Source organism: Loxodonta africana, chromosome 27 (assembly GCF_030014295.1).
Source record: "Loxodonta africana isolate mLoxAfr1 chromosome 27, mLoxAfr1.hap2, whole genome shotgun sequence".
Lineage (NCBI taxonomy): Eukaryota > Metazoa > Chordata > Mammalia > Proboscidea > Elephantidae > Loxodonta > Loxodonta africana.
In genome coordinates, this window is record NC_087368.1 from 31,852,562 (window position 1) to 31,874,145 (window position 21,584).

At 44.4% G+C, this 21,584-nt stretch overlaps 1 protein-coding gene across 1 annotated transcript in view; it reads right to left on the reverse strand.

Annotated features, from left to right (window-relative positions):
* Window positions 1-21,528, reverse strand: part of CMTM6 (CKLF like MARVEL transmembrane domain containing 6) — a 43,780-nt gene extending 22,252 nt beyond the window's left edge. Inside the window, exons 1-3 of the mRNA XM_003415773.4 lie at window positions 21,344-21,528; window positions 5,791-5,967; window positions 1,696-1,794 (exon numbers count right to left, since the gene is read on the reverse strand). Of these exons, the coding sequence (XP_003415821.1) occupies window positions 1,696-1,794; window positions 5,791-5,967; window positions 21,344-21,481 (414 nt within the window). The 5' untranslated portion in view covers window positions 21,482-21,528. The remainder of the gene's footprint in view (window positions 1-1,695; window positions 1,795-5,790; window positions 5,968-21,343) is intronic.
* Window positions 21,529-21,584: the final 56 nt, after the last annotated feature.

Genomic DNA, 21,584 nt, shown 5'->3' on the forward strand with positions numbered 1-21,584 from the left:
ATTAACTTTATTTCTGATTTGTTTTTATACGTGTAAATGCTAAGAAGCCATGGTCACATAGATAGATAATTAAGAAATGATCACAACCATGGCATGCAGTTCCCTGAACTCCTTCTGAGTTATTCTATCATATAAAGGGAGCTCTGGTGGCACAGTGGTTAAGCACTCGGCTAATCACCAGGAGCTCAGCAGTTGGAATCCACCAGCCACTCCTCGGAAACCCTGTGGGGCAGTTCTCCGTCCTGCAGGGTCGCTATGAGTTGGAATTGGCCCGACGGCAATGGGTATCATAAAAAGCACTTTTAATGATCTATTAGCTGACAACTCAATTAATTACAACTTTAATTTTGTTAAGAACAAAGTATTAATTCCAAGCCGGGTGACCTGCAAGAGGATCACCAGTCGTGAGCCATTCACGTTCACAACACGGGTACCCATTCGGGTCCATGAGCCCTGATCTGCGATTCTGAAATCCGAAAAGCTATAAAAACTCCAAGTTTTCATGATTCACTCTGCTCAAAACTGACACCAGGTAAGACTACTTACAGTCTCATCCCTTTTACTATGAATATTCACATCTTTTGCTTCCAAAAATTTGTGTGTTGGATTAGAGCGCCGCCTCAGGCCCTCGGAGTGTGTCATGTAATAAGGCTTATGCGCAGGACTGCCTTTCCAAAATCTGGAATATTCTGAATTCGGAAAAGCACCCGGGCCCGAGGATTTCAGACAAAACCCACAGCTCCTGTTCTGGACTGTCCCTTTGTTGCACCCGAGGGTTTGAGGTGTTCTCCTCGTTTCCATCTTATGACAATGCATACAAGTAAGGTTTGGGACAGGCACAAAACTATAACTGTGAAAGGGAAGGTGGCAAAGAAGTGGCCGGACTCTCCCACCAGAGACGCGTTCTTAGACATACCAGTTTTAAGAAGGATTATGTCTGGATGTTGAAAAGTGAGAAACTGGTTTCCTTCCACACTAACCCTGCCCAGAGTTTGTGTGCCATCATCCAGTCGATTCTGACTCATAGTGACCCTATGACGGAGTAGATCTGTCCCATAGGGTTTCCTAGGCTCTAATCTTTATGGGAGCAGATCACCAGGTCTTTTCTCCCACGGAGCGACTGGTGGGTTCAAACCACCAACCTTTCAGATGGCAGCTGAGTGCTTACCCAGTGTGCCACCAGGGCTCCTTTACCCCTGCCCAGAGTACTCCTTGGGAAGTCTTGATGCACCCTTAGGGGTATGCATACCCCACTGGAGACTGCTGTCTAGATCAACTTCTATCAGTTCATTTAACGTGCTCCACTGCAGTCTGCTTATCTATGTCTTCTGTTAGGTTGCAAGCTGAATCCTTTCTCCTGTGTGTTCTCTACGCCTAGAACAGCCCCAGGCACATAGGGCTTTTTGCTGAAGAGTGGAAGAGTACAAGATGATAAAGTCAGTTTTACTATATTCACTAGCAATGATATGTTCATATACAGAGTTAATGGAATAATTTTGTTAACGAAACTCAGTCAAATTCCAAAGACAGGGTCTAGATTTTTAAGGTGATCATATTTATTTGCTTTTACGTATTCTAGTCAAAATGACACTACAGAAAATACGTTAAAAGACAAACTTGTCATGTATTTTCCAAATTCCCTTATTTCTAGGGAAATAAAAATAAGCCTAAAGGTAGAAAGTACAAGACACTTACAACTGCAGCGAGTTCGGCCGATGTCCTGTCATGGGTGGTGGCAAAGATAATGGATGCCAAGAGAAAGACGATTCCTGTCCCCAGAGTGATGTAAAAGTCCTGGAAGGAGTACAGTGTGGTTACACGGCTGGAAACAAATGTGCTAATTTTTTACTTTTAAAAAACATTCAGTGATTTACCTTTTTTTTTCCTTAACGCAATCAAATGTAGATGCCTGACAACTTTTAACTTTCCGATAGTCCATTTGGTACACGCCCTGTAAATGAACACTATCCAGACTCCAGGCTGGCATATTCAGAAACCACACGACAAGATAACCTTTCCACGAACAATCCCCCCAAAGGCCGTGTGTGCACATACGTGTGCAGGCGTGTGTGCATGTCGTGGCCCTTTTCTTCTCTAGGCACGTGAACGTTACCAAGGCCAAAGGATTTATTTGGACTCCAGCTTACTTCTGGTTCTAGCAAAAGAAAGCACTGCCTTTCCTTCTAGAGCATTCCACACTACAATGGCATCTCTAAAGAGTACCTCAGGGCGCTGGAAGGACTTTGGAAGAGAAACCAAAAGAACCACCCATCATGAACTAAATAAAATCGCTCCAACAGTGTTTTTATTTTTTTATGATTCTTTTTTTTTTTTAATTGCGCTTTAAGTGAAAGTTTCCAACAGTGTTTTTTGGACACGTTTTTAAACCCTGCCTATGGAGTAACACATTGCCTTCAACCACTCCACGTTGGTAATCCAAAGTGAGCTTGTATGGTGAGCTTATCTACCACATCAAAGCTTCCCCATCTCATCATAAAGCAGCTTACCACGAGGAAGTACTTCACGGGCTGCAAAGTGCCCTTTCACGCATTACCTCCCAGGGCTCTCCTCTGCCAAGGGGACGCAGCACTTGATGTACACATTCGATTCAGATGGGGAAACTGATAAAAATGACAGCCACTCCAAAGGGTTTCACGTCTGATCCTTTTTGAGTTTTCTCAAATGTAACCTCCACGAAACCTCGTATCAATACAACTATCTGACACAGAATTCCTATACTGTCAAACTGTTCACTTACCATTTATAAAAATTAAAGACATTTTCTCTTTGCTTCTAAAAGAAATTTTTCTGCAGTACCTTCTCTGTTGTTTTTCTATTCCTCTGAATATTATTTCAAATTTGCTACACACAAATAATAAAACTCTACATATCTGAAGTACATGCAAGGAAATATTTAAACAAGATACCATTTTATGGCCCATGAATGCTGGCTACTGTTATCAGAATCTGGCCCATGACAGCATGGGATAGAAGACTCCTCCCTAGCCCCCCATCACCACCACCACCACCACCACCGAACACTCGAAATATCATCTCCAAAACAGAAAACCTCTTCTGTGTGGAAAGATATTTAAGTATATTGATACACAGCTGGTAAAAGTGATTTGCAAACAATGCAAGCAAACAAATATGGAATCTTTAGGGTGTTAGGTGCACTATGATAACAACTTTTAAATTTTAAAAAATGACCTGTGAACAGAAATAAAAGACTGGAAGGAACGTAAAATATTTACAATAGCTGTTTTTGGGTGAAAGGACTGAGTATTTTTCTTTTTCCAGTATTTTAAAATTAGCATTTACTACAAAGTAACTTTTTAAATGTTTTAATGTAATAAACGTTTTACATTTTGTTAAGATTAGAACATTACACCAGACACTATTACAATATTGTTTCTAGATAAAAAGAGCCACACTCTTAAACACTATGGAGGCAGCATTAAAGCAGAAACCATTCTAAAATTTTTATGGGTGGTGACACCATTCATCTGTTATTGAGAGATTAGAAAAAAGAAAAAAAAGTTACGATCGTTAATGTTTAAGACATAAATTTACACCTTCAAACTACAAATCAACCAGTTCAGACACTAGAAAACTTACCTTGTCCAAATCTTATGGTATACTTAAACGTAAAAAGGAAGAATTTTCAAAGATTACAAATATAAACCACCCACTGCCCTCAAGTCAATTCCGACTCATAGCGACCCCACTGGGGTTTCAAGGCTGTAAATCTTTATGCAATCAGACTGACGCATCTTTCTCCCATGAGGCCACTTGGTGGTTTTGAACTGCTGACCTTTCGGTTATCAGTCAAGCGCTTTATCCACTGTGCCACCAGGGCCTCCTTTATTACAAATACAACAAAAATTCTAAGGTATTACCTGCACTATCAATACGTGTCTCAGAAAATAGGCTGCCGCAGAAAGGTATTTGGTATGACAGCATCTTAAGTGTCTGGACATTAACTCTAACCGGGTTCTGCCCAGGCCACACGGTAGAATGCGGAGTGTAACGCCTTTCCTGGGTTCAAAGCTCAGTTTGACTTTGGTAGTATAAGTCTGGACAAGTTACTTACTAACCCTAAGCCTACGTGTCCTCAACAGAAAAAGGGAGCAGTACCTTACAAGGAGTGAGGATTTGAAATCGCAGTTTGTAAGGCACCTGGCATCCGGTCTGTGCTAATGGCAGGTCCTAGCATCCGGGTACTGGAGGAGCCATGCACTGGTCACACCAAGAACTGTGCATGTTCACCAAATGCCGACTGTAAGGCACCTGGCATCCGGTCTGTGCTAACGGCAGGTCTCAGCAGCCGGGTACTGGAGGAGCCGTGTGCTGGCTGTACCAAGAACTGTGTGTGTTCACCAAATGCCGACTGTAAGGCACCTGGCATCCGGTCTGCGCTAATGGCAGGTCTCAACAGCCGGGTACTGCAGGAGCCGTGTACTGGCTGTACCAAGAACTGTGTGTTCACCAAATGCCGACTGTAAGGCACCTGGCATCCAGTCTGCACTAACGGCAGGTCTCAGCAGCCAGGTACTGCAGGAGCCGTGTGCTGGCTGCACCAAGAACTGTGTGTTCACCAAATGCCGATGGATTTCACACTCTGCTCATCTCTCAACGTTATTTGTGTTAACTCTGGTACTGCTATTTTTTAACTTAAAATGATAAAATATTTTTTTAAAGTAATAGATTCCCACAGCACAAAATTTAAGAAGTAAAAATCAGTACACAGTAAAAAATCCGTATCTTAGCGTATAATCAATACACGACCCAGTGCTTGCTTCTAACTCCTTTAAAACAACAGAATCCTACTGCTTTGCTTTTACTGTTCTCTCTTGTCCGTAATAAAGTACAATTTTACCTTAATTTCATCCTTTCCCTCAAGACGTGAGTGCTTTCTTGTGTCAGCCTGGCCATGTAAGACTCTTCACAAACTATTGGTTGACAACTCAGATGCTATTGTGTGAATTATCTTATCTGTCCTCGTACACAGGAACCCTGGCGGTGTAGTGGTTAAGAGCTATGGCTGCTAACCAAAACGTAAGCAGGTCGAGTCCACCAGGTGCTCCCTGGAAACCCTATGGGGCGGTTCTACTCTGTCCTTACAGGGCTGATGTGTGTCGGAACTGACTCGACGGCAGTGGGTTTGGTTTTTGTCATCACACACATCCTAAATATACTCAGATAAAAACATGGGGTCAGCAAACTGAGTCTTTACAGAAAGTCAGGCAACTCTAATTTTGTGGAAATAGAACTCCCGTGTACCTTGTATTTTAAGGAAAATTTCTGAACAATGAATTCAACGAATGCCATCTTAATTCACTTACAATTTTTTTCCTGTAACAAAATCAAAACAAGATATAGGCAGAGTTACAGGTTTTGTTTGAACACCCCAGAAACACTCCCATCTGCTCACTGCTCTGTCTCCTGTAAGTGGCCGGCACACAGGAGACGCCCGACCAGTAACTGCAGAGCTAAAAGGTGACACCCTGAAGCATGAGAAGTCATCCAAAGTGACAAAACCTCAGTTTTTTTAGAGAATGTCTCATGTGAATTGACCACCAGCCGCTGTAAACCGTTGGCAGTCTGTTGCTCTGCTTTCCCCTCTCCCACCCACTTGTCAGCAAAGCGGCGCTGGCTGGAGGCAAGCAGGTGGCACAGCGGATAGTGTCCTGCCATGGTGCCGAGTTCTGCAAGCGTTACTACTCTGAACGAAAAGATTACAAAATCATTGTGCTCACGGTACAGCAATTACGCTTTGTGAATGCTTACCGACGACTTCACTTTTTCAGCGTCGACATGGTCATACACTGGGGTGCAGTACACTATCAGTATGAGGAGACTCAGAAGAAAGGCACTGCAGCTTACAAATTCAAAGAAGTACAGCCCTCCGCACATGGTGCACTGTGACACGACTTCTTCACAGACGAAGGCCAGCAGAGACAGCAGCTACAAAACAAACGTGACGTTTTACTCCAGGTTTTTCAGCAAAAGCTACGGTATTCACAAAGCACCATCTGCTCGCGCAAATATTTATTAAGTGGAGACCACGGCAAACAAGGAGCCCTGGTGGCGTAGTGTTTAAGAGCTCGGCTGCTAACCAAACGAGATTACCGAATGGCCCCCCATCCAAAAAGAACTTACAATCTGGTTGCCATGCAGGTAACATAAATAAATACTTCGTGCTAGGAGAAATACAACCAGAATGCTCCTTAGAAGCAAGGATGGCGAGGCTTCGTCTTGCTAACTTTGGACAGGTCATCAGGGAAGATCAACTTCAGAGAAGGGTATGTTTGGTGGAGGGTCAGTGACAACGAGGAAAACCCTCAATGAGCTGGACTGATGCAACAGCCTCAACAATGGGTTCGAATCTACCACAGACCATGAGATGAGGCAAAACCCAGTAACATTTCATTCTGTTTACACATAAGGTCACCGTAAGAGCCAGTTATAAAAGCAGGTAGGTTTTGTTGTGCTAGCATGTGTAACATACATTTTAGCCATTTTTAAGTGTACAAATTCAGCGGCATTGTTTTCACGATGCTGTGCAACCATCATCACCGTTTCTTCCCAAAACCTTTTCATCACCTCAAACTCTCTGTACCCATAAAGCGGTAGCTCCCCATTCCTGTCTCCCCACGGTAACCGGGACTGACGGATGAATTCTGTGGTCGCCGTGGTTTTTATCTGCCGCAGAGTCAACTCTGACCCATGGCAACCTGATGTACAACAGAACAAAACGCTGCCCAGTCCCGTATCAGCCTCACAATCACCAGCATGTCCGAGGCCCTCATTGTGGCTACTGTGCCAGCCCATCTCGTTGGGGGTCTCCCTTGCCCTTGTTGGCCCTCAGTTTCACCAAACATGACGTCCTCCTCTAGCACCTGATCCCTCCCCATCGACGATGTGTCTAAAGGATCCAAGTCAAGTTCTGTTGTGAACCATAAGGTTGTCACTGGATCATTTTTAGAAGAAAACTGCAGGTCTTTCTTCCTAGTCTGTCTTAGTCTGGAAGCTCCACTGGAGCCTCTCCATCATGGGTGACCCTGTTGACATCTGAAACACCAGTGGCATAGCTTCTAACATCACAACAACACGTAAGCCATCACAGTACAACAAACTGACAGATGGGTGATGCTGCTGAATTTTACTACAGTAAAATTAAGGGATTTTGTTCAACAACAACAAACCCCATAAAAAGAGTGAAAAGGTAAGTCACAAACTGGAAGAAAGTCACTGCCACAAAGAGTTCTCAGACAGAATATTATAGAAAGATTTCCTGCGAATGAGGACAAAGACAAGTAACCAAACAAACTGGACAAGAGGCTTGATCAGACATTTCACGAAATATCCAAATGGACAAAAATCGCATGAAAAGACTCTCACCCTCATTAGCAAACGCAGAAAATGCTAATTAAAACCACTATTCACTCACTGGAATGACAAAAAATTTTAAAGTTGACAGTACCAACTGCTGGAGAGGACATGGAACAAGAAATTGGTAGGAGTATAAATTGGCAGCCACTCGGAAAAACAATTTGGTGTTATCTGAATAATTGCATGTACCCTCTCTTGCCCGGTAATACCTCTCCTACGTATATACCCATCACAAAGGTGTGCTATGTGTACAAAAATGTTTGTAACAGCATTTTTTTTCTTATAGACTCATACTGAAGACAGGCCAGATGTCTATCAACAGTTGTTAGGTGCCATTGAGTCGGTTCCAACCCACAGCAATCCTACATGTGACAGAACGAAACACTGCCTGGTCCTTCACCATCCTCACAATCATTGCTGTTTAAGCCCACTGCTGCAGCCACTGTGTCAATTCATCTCGTTGAGGGTCTTCCTCTTTTTCGCCAACCTTCTTCTACTTTGCCAAGCGTGATGTCCTTCTCCAGGGACCTGTCCCTCCTGATAGCATGTCCAAAGCACATGAGACACAGTCTCACCATCCTCGCTTCGAAGGAGCATTCTGGCTGTCCTTCTTCCAAGATCGATGTGTTCATTCTTCTAGCAGTCCACGCTATGTTCAATATTCTTCGCCAACACCGTAACTCAAATCCATCAGTTCTTCTTCCAAAACCTGTTCACGTCAAGTTGATTCCGACGCGCAGCGACCCAATAAGGCAGAGGAGAACTGCCCCACAGGGTTTCCAAGGACCGCCTGGTGGACTCGAACTGCTGAGCGAACTCTCAGCCACTACACCACCAGGGCTCCCTCAGTTCTTCTTTGGTCTTCCTTATTCATCGTCCGGTTTTCACATGTGTATGAGGTGACTGAAAATACCATGGCTTGGGTCAGGTGCACCTTAGTCCTCGAGGTGACATCTTTGCTTTTTAACACTTTAAAAAGGTCTCTTGCAGCACATTTGCCCAATGCAATACCTCGTTGGATTTCTTGACTGCTACTGCTATACAGGCATTAATTGTGAATACAAGTAAAATGAGATTCTTCACAATTTCTTTTCTCTGTTTATCATGATGTTGCTTATTGGCCCAGCTGTGAGGATTTTTGTTTTCTTTATGTCGAGGTGTAATCCATACTTAAGGCTGTGGTCTTTGATCTTCATCAGTAAGTACTTCAAGTCCTCTCTGCTTTCAGCAAGCAAGGTTGTGTCAGCTGCATATCCCAGGCTGTTACTGAGTCTTCCTCCAATCCTGACGCTACATTCTTCTTCATATAGTCGAGCTTCTAGGATTATCTGTTCAGTATAAAAACTGAATAAGTATGGTAAAAGGATACAACCCTGACACACACCTTTCCTGACTTTAAACCATGCAGTATCCCCTTGCTATTTGAATGACTGCCTCCTGACCTATGTACAGGCTCTGCATGAGTACAATTAGGCGTTCTGGAATTTCCATTCTTTGTAACGTTATCCATAATTTGTTGATACACAGTTGAATGGCTCTGCACAGGCAATAAAACACAGGCAAACGTCTTTCTGGTACTCTCTGCTTTCAGCCAAAATCCATCTGATATCAGCAACGATATTCCTGGTTCCACGTCCTCTCCTGAATCTGGCTTGAATTTCTGGCAGTTCCCTGTCAATGTACTGCTGCACCCACTTTTGAATTACCTTCAGCAAAATTTTACTTGTGTGTGATATTAATGATAATTGTTTGATTATTTTTGCATTCTGCAAATAATTTTTGCATTTTGCTGGGTCACCTGTCTTTGAAATGGGCACAAATGAGGATCTTCTCCAGTTGGATGGTCAGGTAGCTGTCTTCAAAATTTCTTGGCATAGACAAGTGAGCACTTTCAGAGTTGCACCCATTTGTTGAAACTTCTCAACTGGTAGTCCCTCAATTCCTGGAGCCTTTGTTCTCGCAATGCCTTCAGTGCAGCTTGGACGTCTTCCTTGAATACCATCAGTTCTAAATCATATGCTATCTCCTGAAATGGCTGAACATCAACCAATTCTTTTTGGTACAGTGACTCTGTATATTCCTTTCACCTTCTTTTATTACTTCCTGCGTCATTCAATATTCTGCCCATAGATCATTTCAATATTGCAACTCAAGGCTTGAATTTTTTCTTCAGTTCTTTCAGCCTCAGAAATTCCAAGAGTGTTCTTTCCTCTTGGTTTTCTAACTCCAGGTCTTTGTACATTTACTATAATAGTTTACTTTGTCTTCTCAAGCCACCCTTTGAAATCTTTTCAGCCCTTTTACTTCACCACTTTTTCCATTTACTTTAGTTACTCCATGTCCATGTTTTTGTTTGGTTTTTTTGTGACTCCATGTTCAAGAGCAAGTAAATAAATTGTATTGTCATGTAATGGAATACTACACAGCATTAAAAATGAACTAATTTTAGCTACAACCAGCAACATGGATGAATCTCATAAACTTAACTTAAAATTAAAAAAAGCCTGACATATATATGTGTGTGTATGCCCTATTATTGTTTACATTTATTTTAATAAACACGCAAAACCAGGGGGAGGGAAGCACAAAGGCAGCACGGTGGAGACATCTCACCCAGGGATGAGAGAGCACGGCACGCCCCCATACACATACACACACTCCACCGCCCAGGCTGAACTGAAAACAAGTCAACATGGCTGAGTCTGAGGGACGGAGATGGCAGCACCAAAATGACAGTAGGGGGGTAAGCAGAACCCCTCAGCTACATGTCCTCGTTAACTAGCTTAAAGAGTCTGAATTTTAAGGGTTTGGAAGTAAAGGAGTGGTATCACCAGGTTTACGCTTTCAGTAGTTCTCGCTGGCTACAGTGTGGAGACGGGACTGGAGACAGGGCAAAACTTGGGACAGACATCCAACGGGGAAGCTGTAGGAAATCTGGGGAAATGTAGTGACCAGGACATGGGTGACAGCAATGAAGACAAAGACGCTATCACTGAGAGATGCAGGAGAAGCCCTAATCAGACAGGATGAGTAAAATTAAAGTGTGAAACAAGACACAGGTACATATGTACTTTACACATTTCATTTTACCGTAAAACAAAAACGTACATTTATTCATCAGTCTTTCCATGTGGGGCCCGACCAAGCCTTTTGAGTATGGGCCTGCTAACTAGAACTCCACATCCTCTCTTCCACACTAACCACCTTTGTAATTTATGGCCTGCTACTTCCAGACTGTTACTTAAAGTGAAGCGAGATCTTGGACCCTTGGGAAGCAGAGTGCCGAATCCTTCTAGAGCTGGACTAGTTTTACAAACCGTTTACAGCTGCCTTGCTCTCACAGCAGATATTTTAATAACTTACTTTTCAATCCTTCCAAAGCATTCAATTTTGTTCTCTTAGAAATGATTCCTTTTCCCACTCAATCTTAGTTTTGTAATACTTAATTGGTTAATTGTAAAAAGCATAATTAGCACAAACTGGTTTGGGAACACCGCCTACTGGCCTTGGCTGTCTGAGTGGTAAGCACAGGTCAGTATGCTTTGCACAGCGAATGGAGACACTGAGTAAGTTAATTCAAAGCAGATGGGTTTTAACAGGCTTCCCGTTGCTGTTACTATGTGGTATTAACCTACTGGTACCTCCCTGCAGAAAGAAGTTAGGGCTTTTCCTTTTTTTCCCCTAAGACGCAAGGGTGCTGAGAAGAGAATAAATTCAGTTTTAAATACGCTGCATATGGGGGGCCTAAGGGATAGTTAAGTGGAGATGTCTGGAAGGCAACTGGATATATGGGTCTGGAGCTCACAGGAGAGGTCAAGGGTGGAGATAAACAGTGAGAATAAGCCGCACGAGGGGAAAGGTCACCCAGAATGAGGAAAGTCGCTCTCTATAGAACTATGAGGGATCCCAAGACTTAAGGGCTTACGTAGAGGGGGAGACACCAGCAAAGGACAATAATGAGCAGCAGTCCCAGGGTTAGTAGACCAAAACAAAAATCTTTCTACAAAGAGAAAAGTAATCAAGGGTGCTAAATGCTACCTACAGGTCAACAAAGAACAAGGCTGAAACCCTGACATTAGACTGAGCTACGAGAAGGGTGCTGCAGTCAGGCAGGACAGCGAGGTTACGGCACTGTACATTGGGAACTGAGGGGAAGAGGAGGAGGCACAGTCAAAAAGGTGGCTGCAAAAGAGATGCCAGATGAGAGCAGTAATAGATGAGGCCAAAGGGAGAGAACTGAGCATGCTTCAATGCTTAAGCAGAAACCAGTAAGATGGGTGGGTCTAAAGACAGAGGAAGAAAAGTGCTAACAGAGTGATCTCTAAAGTCAGGACTCTGGGCTTGGGTTTGGAGGGGCTAACTCTACTCTCGACGGCACTGGGTTAACTCTACTCTGGAGATAGGAGGGAAGGTAGAGAAGAGGGACACACACGGGCAGTTTGTGGGGCTCGTGGAAGCTGAGGGAATTTCCTTCAGAGCACCAAAACCATGAAAATGACTCACGACTCAAGTCAAAGCCTAAAGGGAAATGCCAGTCTCAAAAGGTTACATACTGTATGATTCCATTTATACAGAACTTTTTTTTTTTTTTTTAATTTTATTGTGCTTTAGGTGAAGGTTTACAGGGCAAATGAGTCTCTCATTCAAAAATTCACACACAAATTGTTTTGTGACATTGGTGGCAATCCCCGCAATGTGTCAGCACTCTCCCCCTTTCCCTTTCCACCCCAGGTTCCCCACATCCATTCACCCAGTTTTCCTGCCCTTCCTGCTTTCTCATCTTTGCTTCTGGGCAGGTGTTGCCCATTTGGTCTCATGTACTTCATTGAACTAAGAAGCATGTTCCTCACATGTTACTGCTTGTTTTATAGGCCCGTCTAACAGTTTTGGGTAGGCTGGGTCTCATAGTTGGCTGAAAGGTGGACTTTGGGAGTGGCTTTAATTCTGAGTTAGTAGGGTGTCCAGGGGTCATAATCTTGGGGGTTCCTCCAGTCTGTCAAGTAAGTCTGGTCTTCTCTTTTGGGAATGTGAATTTTGTTCTGCATTTTTCTCCCACTCTGCCCGGCACCCTCCGTCAGAGCAGTCAGTGGTGGTAACTGGACACCACCTGGTTCTGGGTTCAGGTTGGTGGAGGCTATGATTCATGTGGTCCATTAGCCCTCTGGACTATTAGTCTCCTGGTGTCTTTGGTTTTCTTCATTCTCCTTTGCTCCGAAAGTGATTGGACCAATAGATGTATCTCAGATCCTAGACGCTACTCACCAAACTGGACACAGGATGCAGTACGTTTTCTTTATGTTACGCCAGTTAACCTAGATGTCCCAGAGACTATGGTCCCATTCCTCAGCCCCAGTAACTCAGTCCCTCAAGGTGTTTGAATGTGTCTACGAAGCTTCTGACTTTGCCTTGGTCAAACTGTTCTGACTTCCCCTATAATGTATGTTGCCTTTCCCATCAGCAAAGTTAATACACAGCATTCATGAAATAACAAAAATCAGAGAGATGGAGTGCAAATGAGTAGTTGCGAGGGGAGGGGGAGAAGGTGTGACTGAAGAGGGGCAGCATGAGGGAGCCCCATGGTGGCGGGACAGTTCTAAATCTTGATTGTGGTAGCGATTACACAAAGCTGCACATGTGATAAGATGACACAGAATTACACACACACACACACGTGCCACGCCTATACATTTCTGGGGCAACTTCCCATGCATCTGTAATTATTTCAAAATGAAAGTTAAAAAAAAAAAAAAGGTCAAATCTAAATTGGTTTCTATGCCTCTGAGGGATTCTTCCCAGCCCCCTCCTACTGGCACTACAAAATTCATACATCCCCACAACTGAAAAGAAACTACAGGGCGAAAACAGAAACCTATCTCCATGACTTCCTATACGTTAGTGAGGCCTAAGATAGCAGCCTAGCATATCCCAAACGACTTCCTTCAGACAGATGTTGGGTAAGGCGTTCCCAATCATTATCCCAAACGACTTCCTTCAGACAGATGTTGGGTAAGGCGTTCCCAATCATTACGCCACAGGATATAAAGTGACACACCAAGAGAAGGCCCGGGAGGTCACCGTGTGAAGAAGGTACTTTCTTAAAAAAACAGCCTCCTATAATTATAATTCAGGATGAGTTTTTACCTGACAATACTAAAATAAAACACTAAATGTCTAATATTTTGTTTGCTTTATTCTTGCCTCTGTTACATCTTGTTAAACCTAAGAGTTTCTCTGAGAAATTTGCAAAATACATTTCAGGTGTATGAAAGTCAATTAACTAGGAGAAGCTATCAGCCTAAAACTGTAACTGGAATTTAAGAATAGCTGATCTTGAACCATTCTTATTATAATAATTAGATTATCAGGAACACTTATTTGTGAAGGCTACGTGACAATAAAATCTTCTCCACAGTATGGACAAGGCTGCTTGAATACTCTCTATAGGAAAGGGATAGGATCCAGCTCATCCAGAAGCAGCCAGTCTCAAATTACAAGTCCCGCTCCAAACTTACCTAGTAGCAGTCATTTCTACTGAACCTCTGTGAGCCTCAGAGAGGTATTAACAGCATCAAATGCTTGGAGATTTACCAGTTCCTATTCCCTGTCAAAAGGAACCCTGGTGGCACCACGATTAAGCACTCAGCAGCTAACCTCAAGGTTGGCAGTTCAAACCCACCCAGCGGCTCCACGGTGGATGACCTGCTCCTGTAAAGATTAAAAAGATTACAGCCTAGAAAACCCTATGAGGCAGTTCTACTCCATCACACTGAGTCGCCAGGAGCTGAAAATCAATTTGACAGCACACAGCAACATTTCCCATCAAATGAGGCACTGGTGGGTCAGTGGTAGACTCCTCACCTTCCATGAGGGAGACCAGGTTCGATTCCTCATGTGCAGCCACCACCTGTCAGTGGTGGGTTCTGTGCTGCTAAAATGCTGAAGACATTTCCACAGAGCTTTCAGATTAAGGTGGACAAGGAAGAAGGGCCGAGCAATCTACTCCCGAGTTTCCACAGAGCTTTCAGATTAAGGTGGACAAGGAAGAAGGGCCGAGCAATCTACACCCGAGTTTCCACAGAGCTTTCAGATTAAGGTGGACGAGGAAGAAGGGCCGAGCAATCTATACCCGAGTTTCATCAGAGTTTTCAGATTAAGGTGGACGAGGAAGAGAGGCCGAGCAATCTACACCCGAGTTTCCGCAGAGCTTTCAGGTTAAGGTGGACGAGGAAGAAGGGCCGAGCAATCTACTGAAGCCAATCCAAACCCTGTGGGTCACAAGGGTCCGATCTATTACCGATCGTGGGAACGCCGCAGGACCGGGCAGCGTTTCCTTCTCTCTGAATGGAGTCGCCATGAATCAGGGGCCAACTCGGTGGTAACTAGCAACAACACTCCCCGTCAGAGGTCAAGAGGAGCACTAGACGCTATACGCAGTCCGCAGTTCTGCCCTGCCCCTCCACCGCTGCGGCCCCCAACCTTCCTTCACACTCCCCAGAAAGCAGAAAGACAAACTGGCTGCCATCCAGTCCAATCCCACTCACAGCAACGCTACAGGACAGAGCAGAACCGCCCCGTCGGGTTCCCGGCCCCGTGGGGTCTCCGGCCCCGTCGGGTTTCCAGGCTGTGATCTTCGCGGAAGCAGACCGCCACATCTTTCTCCCGTGGAGCGGCTGGTGGATTCAAACTGCCCACCTTTCAGTTAGCAGCTGAGCTCTTAACCACTGCAACACCAGGCCTCTTTATAATCCCCACAGCACTACAAAATCTCTAGTATAAAGTAACGTGTACTTGAGTATCACGTACCCAACACTGTAATATGTACAGAAGCATGTAACGATAGGGCGGCAAACTCAACATACAAGAAACAGCAAGAAAAGAACACATTTTATACCACATGATTGAGCACTCATTATATGTAAGTTCAGAAAATCTCTGGAAAATGTTCGGGTCCACCTGGGCTAAGAGTAGCTGGAGAAGAAAGAGCAGCAAAGGCAGAGAGATGCATAGAATCTGCACAGGCAGAGAACATTCCAAGTGGGAGACAAAAGAACACATTCAGGGAGGCAGAAATTTGCATGGAAAGCCCAATAGATAATAAGGCAACTGGCCTAACTGGATGGGGAGTGACAAGAAAAATGGTGAAGGAGCCTGGGTGTGATCACTGATGACCATGGAAGGGAGTGTGAACTTCTAGATGAAATAGGTCATCACTGGCATCAAATATTAACGTGGTCAAGAATAGGAGCAGAGCAAGGGTCAGTGAATTAGGTAAGGAGTTAATGGTGAACTTAACTCGTAAGTATAAAAAGCTCAATTATTTTTCCAGTAGAGTCATCACAACCTAAACATCGCTGACTGAAAACTAAGCTAAGCTAAATACCAAACAACTGAATGCCCAATGTGGCTCCTTCTAACGACATAAAGTATTACCCAAATACAATTAGGGCAATTATCAAGCTTTCAGAGTTGGGAGGGCCCTTGGACAGCATACAGTCTGCCACCCTCATTTTCACAGAAGACGAAATTATCTTCTGACAGGCTAAATCCCAAGTTTGCCAGGCACAGACAAGAACCCAACTTCTTGTCCCCACCATAAAACACCGTCAATGAAGTTCATTTTATGACTGTGGATGCTTGTGTAAGCTTTTCCTGTAAGACTGGGTTCTTGGAGTTACAGCCATCATTTTGTGTACCGTAGTTCCCTTTTTGCTGTCACGTCAAACTTTAAGAACCATTTGCTAGGGGCAACAGATTTCGGGAAGTCTTAGTGACTAAAAGATGGTCTCAGCCACAGCTCTAGTGATTTAAACACTCAAATAATGATGGCCCTGTATCTCTATTTTAGAGTCACTATTGTTTCTGAAACTTTAGTCTTCCTTCAAATCAACAGTCATCATATTAAATACGAATTCTCTACCATCTGCCTTGAACAATCTACTACTAAACAGTCTTTTTTGTAAAAAGAACTTTTTATATGTTTGCTATTAATTATAAAGTTCTACCTACAAAATAAGAAGCCCTGGTGACACGATGCTTAAGCGCTCTTGGCCGCTAACTGAAAGGCTGGCAGCTGGAACCCACCCAGCGGCCCCACAGGAGAAGCCTGGTGATCTGCTCCCGTAAAGATCACAGCCTAGAAAACTCTATGGGGCAGTTCTCATCTGTCACATGGGGTCACTACAAGTCAAAATCAACTCAAGGGCACCTAACAGCCACCTACAAAGTTATATAAATTTATGAATTAATAAACCTGCTATTAAAAGCCTTATAAAGTTGTATCTACCAAACCCACTGCCGTTGAGTCAATTCAGACTGATAACAACCTTACAGGACAGAGTAGAACTGCCCCACGGGGTTCCCAAGGAGCACCTGGTAGCTTCGAACTGCCAACCTTTTGGTTAGCAGCAGTAGCTCTTAACCACTATGCCACCAGGGTTTTCCTATAAAGTTATATATAAGGTTCAAGTAAAACAATCTTTCTTTACCTTAGACTTAAATACTCCCACAAATGTTCAAAGATATAATTTGCTGACATTATGGATCTTCCCAAGGTAAAAACAGAGCATTTCAATTTCGTACATATCACTTTTCAAATTTAAACAATGAAAAGAGCACCAATTTAGTTGAGATAAATTGCTTCTTGGCTATTTGTTTTTGGCACTTAGAGAATAATATCATTTATAAGGTAATAAGTTGAAATCACTGGTGAATCCTACAACAAACTGCTTGCCCAAAGAAGGACTATAATCACAGTACTGCGCAGGACAGCCAACTGGTACCACGAACACAATGTGGAGCTTATTACAGAGAGAATATTACACACATTTAGCTCACTGCACCAGCTTACTAGCAAGTAATTAGATCGCAAAATATCAGTTCTTCCCTTAAAACAAAAACAAGCTCCCTCAAAGACAACACAACCTCACAGAAGAGCATAAGGGCCAATCTAAGGATAGAATAAACTGATGGCATAAATTGAGGACACCGGTGACTCCTTACACTGAATTCCCAGCTAAGTCTTTATTTCTTCTTCAGATCCAGAAGGGTGGATGGTACACCCTCTGCTGTCATGCCCATTTTGACTCACGGTGACACCATGTGTGTCAGAGTAGAACTGCACTCCACAGGGCTTTCAAGGCTGTGACCTTTTGGAACCAGACCGCCAGGAGCCTCTGGGAGGGTTTGAACTACCAACCTTTCAGTTAGTAGTCAAAGGCCTAACCACTTGCACCACCCAGGAACCCCTGGATGGTCATCAGGGGATACTTACATTTTGGACGCATCTTTGACAAAATTAAAGTAATATCTGAGTGGCAGGCACAGACATGTAACTCCAAGAGTTAGAAAATTCATGCTCTTTTATCCCCCTCCCGTTTGCCAGCTCCACTCCCTACTCCTCTGGTGTTCAGCTCTGCTCACAGCACGCCCCACAGAGCCTCAGATTTTAAAAAATCTTAAAGTACAAAGAACCCCAGGGGCAATCTAAGTCTCAAAACACTACAGTAAGAATTTCCTAAGTATAAGCTGTCTGGTTTTTAAGTTCTAGAGCAGAGGTCCTTTCTCTTTGAGGTCTTTGAGAATCTGGTAAGATTTACGGGCCCAGAAAAACATGCCCAAACACATAAATGTTACAACATTTTGAATAACACTGTACAGGGTTTGCAAGTCCCTGGTTAAAATACGTCCTCTTGTGATTACAGTTGTTCCCTTCTTTAAGCTCCGCGATTCTATTTAACATTTAAAAATAAATTCTCTAAAGAACAGTGACGAATCTGTGAAACATTTCATAACATGGAGGAACCTGGAAGGCATTATGCTGAGCGAAATTAGGCAGAGGCAAAAGGACAAATATTGTATAAGACCACTATTATAAGATCTTGAGAAATAGTATAAACTGAGAAGAACACATACTTTTGTAGTTACGAGGGGGGGGGAGGGAGGGAAGATGGGAAAGGGTTATTTACTGATTAGTTAGTAGATAAGAACTACTTTAGGTGAAGGGAAGGACAATACTCAATACACGGAAGGTGAGCTCAACTGGACTGGACCAAAAGCAAAGAAGTTTCCTGGATAAACTGAATGCTTCGAAGGTCAACGGAGCAAGGGCGGGGGTCTGGGGACTATGGCTTAAGGGGACTTCTAAGTCAATTGGCAAAATAATTCTATTGTGAAAACATTCTGCATCCCACTTTGAAGTGTGGCGTCTGGGGTCTTAAATGCTAACAAGCAGCCATCTAAGATGCATCAATTAGTCTCAACCCACCTGGATCAAAGGAGAATGAAGAATACCAAGGTCACATGATAACTATGAGCCCAAGAGACAGAAAGGGCCACATGAACCAGAGACTTACATCATCCTGAGACCAGAAGAACTAGATGGTGCCCGGCCACAACCGATGACTGCCCTGACAGGGAGCACAACAGAGAACCCCTGAGGGAGCAGGAGAACAGTAGGATGCAGACTCCAAAATCTCACAAAAAGACCAGACTTAATGGTCTGACTGAGACTAGAAGAATCCCAGCGGTCACGGTCCCCAAACCTTCTGTTGGCCCAGGACAGGAACCATTCCAGAAGAAAACTCATCAGACATGGAAGGGACTGGACAATGGGTTGGAGAGAGATGCTGATGAAGAGCTACTTTTATCAGGTGGACACTTGAGACTGTGATGGCATCTCCTGTCTGAAGGGGAGATAAGAGGGTAGAGAGGGTTAGAAACTGGCAAAACGGTCACGAAAGGAGAGACTGGAAGCAGGGAGCAGGCTGACTCAGGGGGAGAGTAAGTGGGAGTATGGAGTAAGGTGTATATAAGCTTATATGTGAGAGACTGACTTGATTTGTAAACTTTCACATAAAGCACAATAAAAATTATTTATAAATAAATAAATAAATCCTCTAACATAAAACAATCCAGAGTTTGAGTTAAGGCAAAAAAGATCTTGCCTGTTGCCTCAGACTGGCTGACCGTTTTTATTTCCTTCAGAACTTGTGGGATGATTCCTGTAATATACTCTCACTGGGATGACATAAGACATTATTAAAACACAGTAGGAACAAAAAGACAACCATCAAAATGAAAGGCCACAATGAAGAAACATATTTTTTTAAGTCTGTATTTAAAAAAGCATTCTTGTAACATTACAAGTTCCCCAGGAACAAATAAACGGACTTCAAAGACAGACAGACACTAGCTCTCATCGTGAACGATGAGAAAAACAGGAATAGTTTAACAACTCTTTTAAGGCGAGTTCTCAGCATCCAAGTAAAAAATTTACCACCAACACTTCTGGTTGTATTCTATCCCAACGATGCGAGAACTAGCTGAGTAAATTATAAATAAAGAGATCACCCTACTTATTTTATAAGCGTGGCCACTTCCAATCATAAAGGAAAAGTAACAGCCAAGTGAAAACAGAAGATTTAATGCGGAACAAACACAGATGACGTCTTCCGAGCAGCAAGAATGCTTCAGATGAATATGAATTCTTTTCTGTTCTAAAATGTTCTATTTACGTAGACATATTCTAGATCTAATGAAGAAAACATAATCTAGTATCTAAAAGTCAGGTGAGAGCGGGTAAGAGAAAGAGCAGAAGGACAGTCTGGGTAAATGGAACAGCCAGTACAGCAGGGTGCCCCTGTTACCTGGTAGGAACCTAAGGGTGGCCAGGGTGGAGATATCTAGAAGAAGGCAGGACACAAAGGGCCAGACCCTCTTGGGTTCCAAAGGCCACACTGCTATTTGCTTCCAAGTGACTACCCAATCATCTCTCAATGTAGCAAAACACAGCACCAGTTTTCTGACTGTTGTTTTTCTATTCAATAAAAGTAGGTCATCTGAGTTCTAAGAATTTAAGTTCCGATCATCTGAGTTCGAAGAATTGAAATTCATCCCAGGGAAACCAATGGGATGGTTTGGTTAAAAAAAAAAAAGACTCATAAACATTCCAGGCATTTTTATTTTCCCTAAACTGGCTCTCTTGTAGACGGGCCCTGGTAGCGCAGTGGTTGAGCTCTCAGCTGCAAACCGAATGGTCAGCAGTTCCAACCCACCAAATGCTCCTCCCGAGAAAGAAGTGGCAGTCTGCTTCCATCAAGATTACAGCCTTGCAAACCCTACAGGGCAGGTCTATGAGTCCAAATCGACTCAAAGGCAACGGGTTTGGTTTTCCTTGTTGTTGGCCCCCTTGCAGAAGTTAACACAGGACACAGGAACTCAATACACGAGTACATTAAATTACAACGTAAACGTCAGTGACGTCTTGTTGTTTTCAACAATCGGGCTAAGCTAGTTTAATTGCCTGAAGTAAAATGAAACTCAATGAAGTAGAAAGAGAAACGCATCATGTCCTAGTTCTGCCGCGCGCGCGCACACACACACACACAAAAGCTGCCCTTTGACTTCTACCTCGTACACACATGTTGCTCGTTCAGAAGTAGTATTTATTTTCCAGTTAATAGAAAACCCTGGGAGATAACCAGTCGGACGCACATCTATCTCAGTGCCGTGCGTGACATCGGAAGCCTGTGTCCAAGTGACACGGCCCCCACGGTGTCGCCCCAGGAAACCCGCAGGAACCCGAGAAAGATAAACCCGAAGCACTTTGCAGTCCAAACTCAGGCTGACGGCACAGACCGCGGCCCGGCGGGGAGGGAGGTCGCTTCCAGGGGCGGGTCGGAGGCTGGCTGACTTGGGGCCCCTCCGACGCACTTCCTGGGCCCGCCTAACGCGCTCGCTGGCCCTGGGTCACCGCCGGGGAGCTCCGGGGTCAGGGCGGCCGGAGGCGGGGAGACCCCGCGTCCCCGGGGGATGTGGAAACGGCCGCCTCCGGAGCAGCCAGGGTGAGAGCAGCGGCTGGGCAGCCCCGGGACGGCGGGCCAGCGTTCCCTTCCCGGGGCGCGACCCCACTCCCGGGCCGACCCCCTGCCCGCGCCCGCCGCCCACTCACCAGCTGCAAGCCTTTGAGGGCGCGCTGCTGCCACGGCAGCCGGCCCGGGGAGAAGTAGGCGGAGAGGCCGCTCCGGGCGCCCCTGGCGGGCCCCGGGGCCTCCTCTGTGGTGGGCCGGTAGACCGCTCCGTTCTCCATCGCCCAGTACCCAGGAGCGCGGCGGCCGCAGCGGTGGCGTCGCGCACTTCGCCAAGTTCCAGGGAAGTCGGCGGGAGTGCCGTGTCGTCACTTCCGGGCCCGG